A 13,561-nucleotide genomic window follows, 5' to 3' on the forward strand; every position below is an offset into this window, starting at 1 on the left:
GCAAATGTAAAAGAAACCTAAACCATTTAAACATTTTTGTACTAATATTGTTAGGACTTAATTATTAAAGTGCAAAAACGGAATCTTTACTCTTCATAAACATGCTCTCAAATAAAAAAGTTTTATCTTTTTTTTTTTTACGTTATATATTCATAGATTATTACATTTAATAAATCTGCTAAATTATAGGCTACATTAAATTAAATTATTTAAATATTCAGTTTAATAAGCTTTATATTTTGAACATTCAGATTTTACAAGGTGATTCAAACAAGACATCCCAAAACGTTTGGCATGCTAAATCTTGTGATAGTCAGAGAAAATACAAGTCACAGTCTAACACAAGTCTAGTCTAAAGAGTTGCCTGCATGCATTTCTTGTTGAGTTTTACATCAGTGTTTGCTGAATTGATCTGTTTAATATCCATTCGACAAGTATAAAAATCACAAGTAGGGACCAGAACAAAACAATCTTAGTGTGTGTAGTTTTATTAAATTCCAGTTAAGGAATTACAGTGGTAGTATTTTTCCAACAGTTTTTTACAAATACAAATGTATCCAGGTAATCCCCATAACTGGAGCGGAACATTTAAATTAAAAAGCTAAAAGTATTTTTTTTATTATATATATTTTTATTTAAAAAAAAACTAATACTAGTGGCAGGTATACATTTAAATGGCAAACAGACAGTTCTTTAGCACAGCTTTAACTATAAGCTGACATCATTAGCACAGCTCCTTACATACTGTGTATGACAAATTATGAACCTTTTACAGTCTGGACAAGCATGAAATATTTCCATTAAATTGCACCAAACCTCTGCTGACCATAAATCGAAGTAGAACAACACTAACATCCTTGCACAGGTTTGCAAATACCTACATTAATCGTGACAAGTGCGAGTCTGAGTTAAAGTATGGGATGGTTCCCTCATGGGTTGGATTTGTTTGTTTGACATATATTGGCTTTCTAAGGAGCAAGTGAGGCACAATATAATTTGATTTAAATCTACTCTATATGAGTAATGAGGATTAATCGATCTCTCCATCCTGAAAAGCAGAGACTAAGAGATAGTTCGAGCCTCCCTAAAAGGTCTTATGAAAAAGACATTTCTAATACCTTTATAACACTGAGACATCGGCATCTACACATGCTCACCTACAGGCTGAGCACACAGGCTGTGGAACACTGCAAATCTTATGCTACAGTTAGTGAGGTTAAGATATAGTGACATTTATGTAGCTCCTTTGTTTAGTGTTCATGAAACACGCTGGTCATATTTCACTCCAAAAATCAGAATTTTTTTCAGAAAATTAGAATCAGAATTTTTTTTTAGACATTGCATTTTTATAGATTGTGAAAAATGTGTCGCTACTCAAATTTTTGGGATGTTTTGCTTCTGAGTTAGCTTTTAATTCCTCTGAAAGGTGATATGCATATGAATTAATGAATTCAACCTATTCAACAGTATTCATTAGTCTAGGTTCATGTTAATATATATTAAAAAAAATTATATATATTGTGTGTGTGTGTGTGTGTAATAACAATGAAAAATAATATATAGAATATTAATTTACACAACTTGAAATGAAAAAAGTAGAAATTAACCATTCATTAACATTAATAAATGTGTAAAAATATTATATTTTTATTGCATGATACCTGATGCATTAACAGTAGTGTTAACAAATTAATTATTATTTGTGTTTTGCAATAAAAATACTGTGATATATATTTAAATAAAATATAAAATTAAAAAAATTGAGATTAAAATGTATACTTAATTCTCATTCAATTGTCATTACAATGCAATGTTTTTAAATAAAATAGAATAAATAATTTGAATGAATTTGAGTTATTTAAAAATGTAATTATTTGCCCTAAAAATAGGCTGAATTTTCTAGAAATCCAAATATGAACTCTTATTTCTTTCCTTTTGATTTTGGAGTGAAGTATGACCTGAACATATTCTAAAAATATTCTGTGTTTTAGGCACATTATTTTAAATCTAATACAGCATCTGGGGGAAATCTGACATCTTCAAACAAGCCAACAACAACAAAAACAACAAAGAAGAACAAACATTTGATTCTAAGAAACATTTAAAAAAAAAAAAAGATTTTAAAAGAGTGCAGCACACAGGTGTGACAGTGGTCCATCTAATGTAGACACAGACATTCAGTCCAGTTCCTACAAAGCTTTGCTGCAGTTTTTAGCTGGAGTGAACAGCGCTGTGCTTCACAGGAAGCATTATAACAAAACCACAATCTAGTAAAGTTTTAAAAGTGCTTTAGCGTTCAGTACCTTCAGTGAATACATTCACACACACAAACCTACAGAAAAAAGTAAACCGCATATAACGAGGTTAAGTCTGCAACACACACACACACACACACACACACACACACACACACACACACACACACACACACAGACACACACTTAACCTTCGAGAGGCTCTCTGACCTCGCTGAGGTTATAGAGTGTGAGAGAGGGATAAAATGCTTCAGCCGTCGTCAGGACTAAGCCATCCAAAGCAAAATCCGGTCCAGAGTCGGTCCTTTTAATAACTCAAAAGCACTGTTCCTTTCTCCCTTTTGCTGGTTTGCTCTCCCACAAGTGTGTTGGCTGCTGAAATTAGGCTGAAATGTGTGGATACAGATTTGCAGAATGACACAGAACTCACTAGTTACGGAGTTAAATCAGTTTTTAAGATTCAGTTCATTATTCATTTTACTATAACCACTGGAGGCGGAGGGTTTTAAAAGCTCAACATAAGTAATCAAAAAATATGCCCTGTTTCCAAGACTGCATCAAGTCTTTCATAAAAGAACAATCAAATGTCAAAAAAAAAAAAACGTGAAAAAAGCAGATATTTGAAATAAAACCATCAGGCAGCACTGAGTCTAAAGGCAGCCGTAGCATAGAGGAGTGGAGATGTGAGGCTATAGTTCAGTAAGGCCCTTTGGAGGGTCCGAAGATAGCAAGTGGGAAGTGTTTGACGTGAGATGACCACTGAGCCGCCAGCTGGAAAAACTTCACATCATTCCACTCTACTCCATCTATCAACACTGCAGAGAGGAAACATACAAACACACGACGGCCTTTATGCCTCAATTCCACAAACATCAAGTATGCATAAATTATGGAGAGAAGTACCGTTCAAAAGTTTGGGTCCATAAAAGTATTTAAATGCACACCAAAGCTAAATTTATTTGATCAAAATTACAGTAAAACAGTGACATTTTGAAATGTTATTACAATTTAAAATTAAATTTCTATTTTAATGCCTTTTATAATGTAATGTATTCCTGTGAATTTCAGCATCCAGTCAGTCTTCAGTGTCACATGATCCTTCAGAAATCATTTTAATATGCTGATTTTCTGCTCAATAAAATTATCAATGTTGAACAGTTGATTTAGTTTTTTCAGGATTCTTTGATGAACAGGACAGCATTTGTTTGAAACCAAAATCTTTTGTAACAATATAAAAATTATAATTGAAAAAAGTATTAATGCTAAATAAAAGTATGAATTTCTTCCCAAAATTTTGAACTGTATATAATTATTATTTTAAAAAATGTTGTTGTTTTTTTTACATTTAACTCTTTCCCAGGCAGCATAACAAAACAAAAAATTGTTACCCACTGCCACCGATCATTTTCACAAATGTTTAATGGTCCCTAGAATAATGTGTTATATGAATATCTTAAAAATGCAATATATCAAAAGAAAGAACAGACCCTCTGATTTTAAAGGCGCAGTGTGTACATTTTAGCGGCGTCTAGTGGTGAGGTTGCGAATTGCAACCATCCACCCCTCACTTTCGGAGCACATCGGATTTAGAACAATGATCAAGTCCATCAATACCCCTATACTTGCACAGTCCTGGACCTCGTCCTGCGTCGATATTTTATTCAGTAACATTAGGACGTTTTGATTTATATGTTTAATGTGGACGATTACATTATTTTACATATGCATATGATTACGTATGATATCGCTTGTTTCTGCTTCATCTTCGACTGTGCTTTGATCCAGAGATTCAGTACTCTTTCAGAAGATGCGTAATAGTGTCCCATACCGTATAACAGTGTAAACACTGAAAGCCGGAAAATGATGTCAATGCCAGGGAAAGAGTTAATTGACGGTGCAATTTGCATACAACTGTATACACTGGATTACTTAAAGGGGTCATTTTCTACACAATTTTTATTTTTCATTTTAATGAAAAATCCATTTATATATTGTTAGTCAAGGTTTAAGATCTGCTGGTTTGCATTATAAATATAACTTATACCTATTCTTCAATAACATTATCTTTACAAGATTATTTATATTGAAATGTGCCATTTTTGGCAGCTTAGTTGCAGAATGTTTTTAAAGTACAATGAACTGATGATGAGGTTGATGATTATATGACCCCTTTAAGCACAGATTTCTAATTGTATTGAAAGTTTTAGTGATTACTTTGATGAATTCGGATTGGCTGATCACCTTTCAGCATGGTCTGCTGGTGTTTGGCTGTGCAGATGAGTCGACTTATGCCCTCTATCACCTGACTCTTAGACTCCGCCTCTTTATCCTTGGTCTTTTTAGGCAGAAACATCACTGAACACAGAGACAGAGTGTTTTAATGCTTATTCAACAACGCAGTACTTTTTATAAATCGACTGTCACTGAATGTGCTGCTGTAATGTGTTACTTTGGTACTGTGCAATTGTTGTTTCCATGTCTTACCCTTTTTATTTTTCTCTTTGGTGACAACAGTCATGGACATGGTCGGCTGATGTGTGGGCTCTGCTCCACCCAGTGGGAGGCGGCTAACCTGCAGCGAGCGGAAGGTGCACTTGAGCGTGTTTTTGGCAGAAGAGTCTCTCTTCTCCACTTCTTTCTTCCTTTCTGACGGAGCAATCCAATAATCAACCTGAAGACCCATCAGCTCCCCCTGGCCCCCTCCTGGAGAACTGCAGACACACACACACACACACAAGTTAAAGAAATAAAAGACTAAAAACATCTAAGACTGTGTGTGGTTGTGTGTTTGTACCTGAAGTGTACAGAGGGAGAAGAGGGAGGCGTTGGAGATGCCTCTTTTAGTAATGGGGAGATCTGTGCAGGAGGAGTAGAGGAGAGAAGAGCAGACCCAACAGGAGCAGCGTCATCTGAATCGCCTACAAACACACAAATCACATACGCAGATCATTCATAAACCATATTTACATATAATAAATATAACAAATATTGTAGGTTCACAATTGGTTATATTTCATAATAGGGCTGTTAGCAGTTTTTTAAAAATGCATTTATATTTTCTTAACATCTTTATAAATGTGTGTTTCTGTAGCTCTGTAGATTTATATGACATCGCTGTCGAAGAGTAAATAGCCGGTGAAGTGGATTTACTTATTGTAGAGTTAAAGCGGCACTATGTAACTACGCAACACATGGCTCGCGAGCAAGGGGACTTGGGCGGCACCATTTCCGCTTTTCCGGTCATGAGTATGAGGTAACGCAGCTCTGTTTGTCATTTTAGATATATTTTAGTGTGTTTAAAATTATGTTATGATGTTACTCTGTGCGTTTGCTCAGCCGCTGCTGTGACACTTGTTCACACTGCTAAGAGTAAAGCGATTCTGCAGAATAAAACAGAGGGTAACGCAGATATGACGCAATTGACTGGTGACTCCCTTAGACATCTCGGCTCCTTGGCTAAAATAGCAATTTTCTCACAATTTACAAATAATTGGAAACATTTGGGATATTGTAAGAGCTCAACTGAATAAAATATATAACACTGGCCTGGTGTTTTTGGATATTTTACTGCAAAAATACTACATAGTGCACTTTTAACGAATGTTATCATGAGCACTGTAATATTTGAAGCGGATTTCATAATGTCAGTAGACAGGGAAGTTTTGAAAGCAGTTCATTTATAAATCCGTAAGATCTTACCTTCTTTCTGAGGAAATATAAAACGGAAGACAGAAGACACAGCGAGCACAGGTTCACTTTCAGAATTGAATCTTACTATTTGGCCATATAAATATCAGCAACTGGACCAAACTGTATATTTATGCTCAGTTTTGGCCTATATATTCTCACTATATCATTTGAGCCTGATCAAAAATCAAAAATACACAACAAAAAACTTTTTTCCATTTCAAAATGTGTTCCATGATGTGACTTTCCTGGCTACCACTTCTTATGTCAGGCTTTACAGAGTAAACATGTTCAATTGACAGCCCTATTTAATACATAATGCATTGACAGTATAACTTACCAGATGTGGCAGAAGTTTGTTCAACAATCCCCACTTTTACCACCTGCAGAGAAGTTAAAATCAAGTCAAATACAGCCATTAAAATAACACAAAACTATACAAATGTATTTGTGAATGGACAACGTACCCCAATAAAAGGGATAAATTTCTGGCATGAGTCTTCATCAGGACTGTGAAGAAAAAAAGGAGACTATGAACACGCTGTTTACTGACTATTAAATTAATACTGTGAGCAAAAAGACCCCACCCACCCTCAAGGGGAAACAAATCCTGGTAAGCATAGTTAGTTACCCATTCACTTCTAGGAAGAAATAGATTTGACTATTTAAGAAAGAAAACACTTACATTTTTACATTACAATACATTAAAGGTGTCATGAACTGGCTTTTTTTTATATACTGTTGTCTGAGGTCAACTAATGACGTTTGTGTGGGTTTTAGAATCAAAAACATTATAACTAATAAGTAATAGGCTATTTTCTACGCTGGTTTTGAGGCTCTCTCCTGAACACTGGGTTTTGATGGGTGTGCCACACTGGAGACTTGGAAGTAAACGCCCACGGCTAGGATTGGATAAGGTTGCATATTCACAATAGGGTTGTTTTTAAAGCGCCAACCGGAATAAACGTCTTTATCAAACAAACACAATGATTTATTTCTCATCCACCCGCGTTTGATTGGACTATTATTTGTGTATTTTATAGCCCACTCGATCGGTCAATATAAGCACGAACTGCCCTTCAAATGTCAGGTCAAGAGAGACAGAGCGCCGCAGAACAAAAAAAGGAATATTATGAGATTCATCGGCCTGCTGAGGGGTTTCTGTTTTGGTAGCATTTCTGGAAAACTCATAGCCCCAAGACGTTGGGCTTTGCGAGCCCTGGCCCAAATGTGTCTGAGTCCAGCGTGCTAAAGGTATGTTCTGTTAGACACGAACATATAAACAATCTATAACAATGTACTATCTTGCTATCATCTTCGCAGCTCCATGAGTCGGTGGGCGGGGCTACTGAATTAGACATGCTGTAGAGGTGTTTTATCACGCAATGATGTAAAGATGTGCACATGATCGTTTTTTGGGCCTGGTGTCTATAAAAGCTTTTCTTTGACTAACAAGGATGTTTTCACCTCTGGAATTACTGGATATTTTTATATTACCATGACCTTTTATTTTGATTCAATTAGCTGGCAAAAAATCAGTTCTTGCTGTTTGGGTCTATTTGACGAACAAAAAATAAATGATTTTTGGAGTGTTTTTCTTCATAAAAATCAAATCAGGTTTTACTTTCTCCCTAGAAAAGAATGAGTATAGTAACCAGAATGCCCCCCTCATGCTAAACCACATCCATAGTATCTTTCTGTATCTTTTTAAGATTGTATCTATTAAAGAAACATTTGATCTCTGAGGAGAAAAGGCTTCTAACGCTGAATTTGGCATTGCTGCTATCTGATTCGTTGGCATGCTGCAAAAGAAATGCTGTGAAGCGAGACGAGCCTGTGTAATTCCAATCAACTGTTGCCGTCCTGCCACTGCCCTATCCACTACATAGAAGATACCAGAAAAAGAAGAAGAAAAAAAAAGCATTCTCGGCCACTCAGAACTCAGATTCAGGCTAATTGAACCAGAGATGGTCTAAAGCAAAGATTAAAGACCTAGCAACAAAAATAATGTGAAAATGCCTGCTACTTGTGCATTATACATACAAACAATAAAACATATGAAACGGTCACTCTGTTGAACAAAAAAATTGGTTTTAGGGGGAATACATTATTTAGTCAGTACACTATAGATTTACATTTAGACTGAAATCTCACGCTTTGTTAAACCATCTCTGATCTCAAGCAGAAATACCTAGAACCAGAAGCAAATTATAAGGGAATCGAAATAAATAAACTGTGCCAATGAACCACCCTGAAAACAACACAACACAAGCCCAAATATAGGGAGTTGATGGAGTTCATCTGAGCAGAAATAGAAGCTGCTCTCAGTGAAAAGTGTAACAGATGTTTTATTGCTCTGCACACCAGAGAATAAAGAGACACTGATGAAACCAATAACTGGGAAGTCAGCCAATATCAGCAGGGATACTTCAAGCACCTGCTTGGAGAAGCAAGTCTAGTGTGTGAGTGTTGTGTAGTTTAGGCTGTTTACTCTGATGAGAGACAGAGAGAGAGCGAGAGAGCGAGAAAGAGAGGTCATTGGAGGAGAGAAAAATTAAAGCTAAGCTAAGAGAGAAAATTAAGAAATGTCACCTCCATCTTAAGGTCTGTTCACCTCAGATAATTGCTGTCTATTAATAAAAGTGGAATCATTTTACATAATTTGCATCCTTTACTTTGCTATTCAAATTAAGTATATCCTCCGGGACCCAGAAATTAACTTTTACAAATTTCCCTGACACCTTAAATGCCAGTTATATAAAAGGATGAATAAAAAGGTGCCCCAAAACAATGCAATAAAACGAAAAAAGGAAAACATATAATATATAAACTGTAGGAATCCGTTTAATACTAATCATATAATAACTCCGGAATAAATTATTAATACACAAATTATATTTATAATTATTATATAAATACATTTTAATAAATGCGTAATAAAATAAATTCATAATACATTTCATAATAAAATTAAATTATATCGAAATTATCCTCAAAGTTTGGTTTATGCATGTTTTGTACCAATGAGATTTCTTAGGTAATAAAAACATATTTTATTTGGAATTAACAATGTTTTTATTCAATCATTATAAAAGAAGAACGTGTTAGAGAACAAACAATGTCCGAAACGTGATGAATAAAAATGTGTCTACATTTTTGCCTTATTTTTTTTCATGAAGTCCTCTACAGAGGACATGGAATACATGTTTTTTACTCTGGGTTTTCTGGGTCCTGGGAGGACATTTAATTTTAAATGTTATGAGAAGCTTATACTGCTCTGCTGAAGGACCTCAGAGGTGTTCAGATGATGATGGCGGTAATATTCATATCCCAGGACAGCAAGAGATCCAATAAAACCTTCAGATTCACCTGCAGCCTTCATTATACAATTTAACGGCTAATTCCAAAGACGGCACAAGGTGGAGGAGATGAACCGCTTTTAGAGAAATAAATAGGAGAAACTGCAATGCTCAATATGGCAGTTACAAGAAAAAGTCCCACCACATATGCCCACTGAACTGATTTGTCCCGAATTGCCCACGAAAAATTAAGTGTGGATAGAATCTCTAGAGTTTCAAAAGCATCTCTCAGCTCTCCCTTGGCCATAACTCCCTTGATGCTATATGAGATGATGAGATAGAGAGAGAGAGAGAGAGAGAGAGAGAGAGAGAGAGAGAGAGAGAGAGAGAGAGAGAGAGAGAGAGAGAGAGAGAGAGAGAGAGAGAGAGAGAGAGAGAGAGAGAGAGAGAGAGAGAGAGAGAGAGAGAGAGAGAGAGAGAGAGAGAGAGAGAGAGAGAGAGAGAGAGAGAATATGATATGTATCTGATTGGCTACGGTATCAGCACAGGCAGGAGGACCACAATACCTTACTGCAAAATCAAAATGAAAGCTCTTTTTCCTTCAGAGAGGGCAAGGAAAAAAAGAAATAAAGAGAAATAAAGTATGTTATTCACAGACAGAGATGATAAACATTGACATTCACATGCTTTCTTTCCAAAACATAACTTTAATGAGGATGCTCATGGAAAAAGATGCAAATATCCAGGAAAAAACTGGATCGAGTGTCCAGTCTTTGAACCAGATGAAAAATAAAACCAGATATCTGCATCTTCAGAGCACTTGAAAATGAACCCAGCCTCTAATAACACATATTCAAATTCACTTTTATATCAATAGTTTATTGATATTTTTGAATTGTATTTAGTTAAATACAATTGTAGACACTCATAATCGTTGAATATGTTTTATTAAAAAGCGGTACCATGTTAAAAATCACACTCAGTGTGTGAAAATCATATTCAGTGTGTTCAGCACAGCATTTGTGTTGCCTTCTCTGAACTTTTAAATATATATTTTTATATGAATATGGATCAGGGCTGCACTGTGCATGTGTGTATTACCTTTTCTGCTTGTAGGTGAGCATGGCCTCTGCTATGGGCAACTGATGAGCTCCATTTGCTCCCAACATGTACTGTGTCACTCTGGAAACTATATCTGGGCTGTCCTGAACTGTTGGAAAAAAAGGTTGACAGAGAACATCTAAATATACAAATATATTAAAAAAAAACGAATTAACCACATATTTTCCTGCAATTAATCACAATTTATCGCACCTGACATTAACGTTTTTAATATATTTTCATGATGTAATACTATTTCCAAAATAATGTAGACACAACATAAAGACAGTATATTTTAAAGGTGTCATGAACTGGATTTTTGACTTTTTTTGTATACTGTTGTCTAAGGTCAATTTATGACATTTCCATGGTTTTACATTCAAAAACATCATAACTAATAAGTAATAGGCTATTTTCTACACTGGTTTTGAGGCTCTCTCCTGAACGCTGGGTTTTGGTGGGTGTGCCGCGCTGGAGACTTGGAAGTAAACGCCCACAGTTAGGATTGGATACGATTTGTATATTTACCGTATTTTCCGGACTATAAGTAGCTCCGGAGTATCAGTCAAAAAAAGCATCTTGAAGAGGAAAAAACATATATAAGTCGCACTGGACTATAAGTCGCATTAGGGCAGAAGCAGAGCGGGAGCCGCGCATGCATGCATGCACCCGCTCACGCCCACTCACTGAGCATAACCAAGCAGAAGAAAGAAAGTTTGAAGTGAGTGAGAAACTTATGAGGGACTGGCGATGTTACTTTAACTGTAATGAAGAAAACAAAGAAAGCTAATCGCGGACTGTAAGCAAGATGGCCAGAGCTGAAGGAACGACTCCCCAGATGCTTGAACTCTCTGCCGGGAGAGGCTCAGCCGCACGAGACGAACGCTGTGTGAATCGTTCTCGGCTGCATATTTTACTACATGCAGTTTGTAATTTGCAGAATAAGATTTTCTTTATAGGGGCATTTTGTTTGTGTTCAGTCTTTCTAAGTTGTTGTCTTTAAGTTTTTTTCTGTTTTCAGTTCTTTTTTTCAGGGGTAGGCTACAGGAGCGCCCTCTTGCGGCTATATGTTTATTCTTGTCAGTCAGTATGAATTAAAATTGATGTATAAGTCTCACCTGACTATAAGCCGCAGGACCAGCCAAACTATGAAAATAAGTGTGACTTTTAGTCCGGAAAATACGGTAATGAGCCTCAGTTCACAGGAGGGATCATTTTGAAAGAGGCAACCGGAATTATCTGATAGGGCTCTTAAAATGTATTCATATATAAGCGCGAACCACACGCACACACACACACATGCAGAGAGGCGGAATTTCCCCCTTCTAATACGTCATTGATTTGAGAGCCTCGTTTTCTGGGCCTGGTGTCTATAAAAGCTTTTCTTTTACTAACAAGGAAGTTTTCTGCTCCAAAACTTACAGGATATTCTTATATTACCATGACCTTTTATAAATCAAAGGCTCAAGGGAAAGTTGATTTCTAAATACATCACACCTTTAAATATTTGTTTAATGGAATCTTTTTACTAAGCACTATGAATGAAGACCTGTTTTACTGATACCAGTACTGATACTGATGTCCCTAATACATGGATTTCCCCATCAATTCTAACTATTAATTAAGCCATTCAACATTACAGTATTAATTGAACTCTATCGATTTTAACATTTAATTGGCTTAACAACATTTAATCTAAGTGAAATTAAATCAATCTTCACATAAACCAAATTTAATAAATGCCACATTTAGATGCACCTTAATTATTTTAGGGTTCAACTCTAAGGTTTTTTTTCCAAGCAGGACGGTTCATATTTTTGTTGTTTTTGACCCATGTACCCTTGCAAACAGTGCTTTAAGATTCTAACAGGTAGGAAATATACAGAAATTGCATGACGTTATCAAAGACTTCACAGTCTTCTCTGCATAATGTTAGCTACAAAGCTACAAATGTTATTCAGTCAAGAGCAGTGAGTGATTTTGTCTTTGGCTGAATCCGAAATCGCCCCCTATTTGAGGGCACAACCATCTGTAGCGTGTCCGAAACCACAGTGGACATGTTCGAGCGCACTCATTCAATCCCACATTGCACCGCAATAACAAATGTACAACCGATGTACACACTGTCCAACTTCATGCACTCCTTTTTATTCACTCCTTCAACTGTATTAGTGGACTGAAGTAGGGAAAAGTGAATTAGGGTTCAATTCCGCATTCACGTGCTACCGGAATTATTGTAAATACGAGTTTCCGAAGTAAAAATTCCAAATGAATGCCCTCTGATGTCGTGTTCACCACTAGGAAGTTCGGAAATAATTTTGATACCCAAGTTCCCAAAATGGGTGTGGCAAAACCGTTCAAAAATGGTGGATGGGATATGAATTTCTGCTGTGGCAGGTGTTTTATTATTTTTTTTCCGCAACAGCTTCATTGTCTTGTCTTTCGTTAAAGTACATATTTACATAAATTAATTATCATTTGAAGCATATTGTGTATTTTAAACACACCGAAAATCGCATGTAGTTGACCATCATTCCAGAATAGTGAGCAAGGTGACTATCTAGATAGGGTGGTAAAAGTAGCTATACAATAGGATGTATGGCTGAAAACTATTAACATATTAGTCTTTAAGCAGCCTTACCTTGTCTACATTATGCCTTTATTTTGAATGTGATTATAAACAATATGCTTTCGTGTTGTGCTGCTAGTGTTTGCCAGCGATTCTATGATTTTCTGGGACCGGGAAATGACTCTAATGGTTATAGTGCTAAAAAAGTTCCCAAGACGCATGTAAAAGTATGAACCTGGTGTCCTCCATTCTTTCTGACAACAAAGCACCTGAACACAACAAGCTCGCAATCACGACTTCTGAAGGAAAGTAGGAAACTTCCGATAGCACGTGAAGGCAGCATAAGGAGCGATTTCAGATTCAGCCTATGTCCTTTGTTCTTTGATTAACATTGATCACAGACAGCAGCTGGTTTATTAGGCTGCTGTCACTTTAAGACCTAAGCACATGACCTGGATCTGACACGCATCCAATTTTCTCACAACTCTTTGCGTGCATATAACACTTTTAACTCATTTAAAACTGTGCTTATGAGGATACTTGACAAACAGGATTTTTTGCATAATTGTGTGTTTTTGTTCGTTCATGTGCGAAATAATACTTTATTCAATTAATTTGTTCTATTTCAAATGTTTTTATATGCAAATAAA

At 36.0% G+C, this 13,561-nt stretch overlaps 1 protein-coding gene across 6 annotated transcripts in view; it reads right to left on the reverse strand.

Moving 5' to 3' along the window:
• Positions 1-1,985: 1,985 nt before the first annotated feature.
• The window catches only part of pacs2 (phosphofurin acidic cluster sorting protein 2), a 57,743-nt gene continuing 46,167 nt past the window's right edge, over positions 1,986-13,561 (reverse strand). For 3 of the 6 annotated variants that reach the window (XM_067422075.1, XM_067422071.1, XM_067422070.1), the window contains 8 exons: positions 10,343-10,451; positions 9,808-9,840; positions 6,410-6,452; positions 6,283-6,325; positions 5,050-5,173; positions 4,740-4,966; positions 4,470-4,610; positions 1,986-3,070 (listed from right to left, as the gene is read on the reverse strand). In XM_067422075.1, the coding sequence (XP_067278176.1) occupies positions 2,952-3,070; positions 4,470-4,610; positions 4,740-4,966; positions 5,050-5,173; positions 6,283-6,325; positions 6,410-6,452; positions 9,808-9,840; positions 10,343-10,451 (839 nt within the window). In that variant the 3' untranslated portion in view covers positions 1,986-2,951. The remainder of the gene's footprint in view (positions 3,071-4,469; positions 4,611-4,739; positions 4,967-5,049; positions 5,174-6,282; positions 6,326-6,409; positions 6,453-9,807; positions 9,841-10,342; positions 10,452-13,561) is intronic. The other 3 variants (XM_067422072.1, XM_067422073.1, XM_067422074.1) reach the window with 3 other exon arrangements.

The sequence above is a fragment of the Pseudorasbora parva genome, chromosome 17 (genome assembly GCF_024679245.1).
Source record: "Pseudorasbora parva isolate DD20220531a chromosome 17, ASM2467924v1, whole genome shotgun sequence".
NCBI lineage: Eukaryota > Metazoa > Chordata > Actinopteri > Cypriniformes > Gobionidae > Pseudorasbora > Pseudorasbora parva.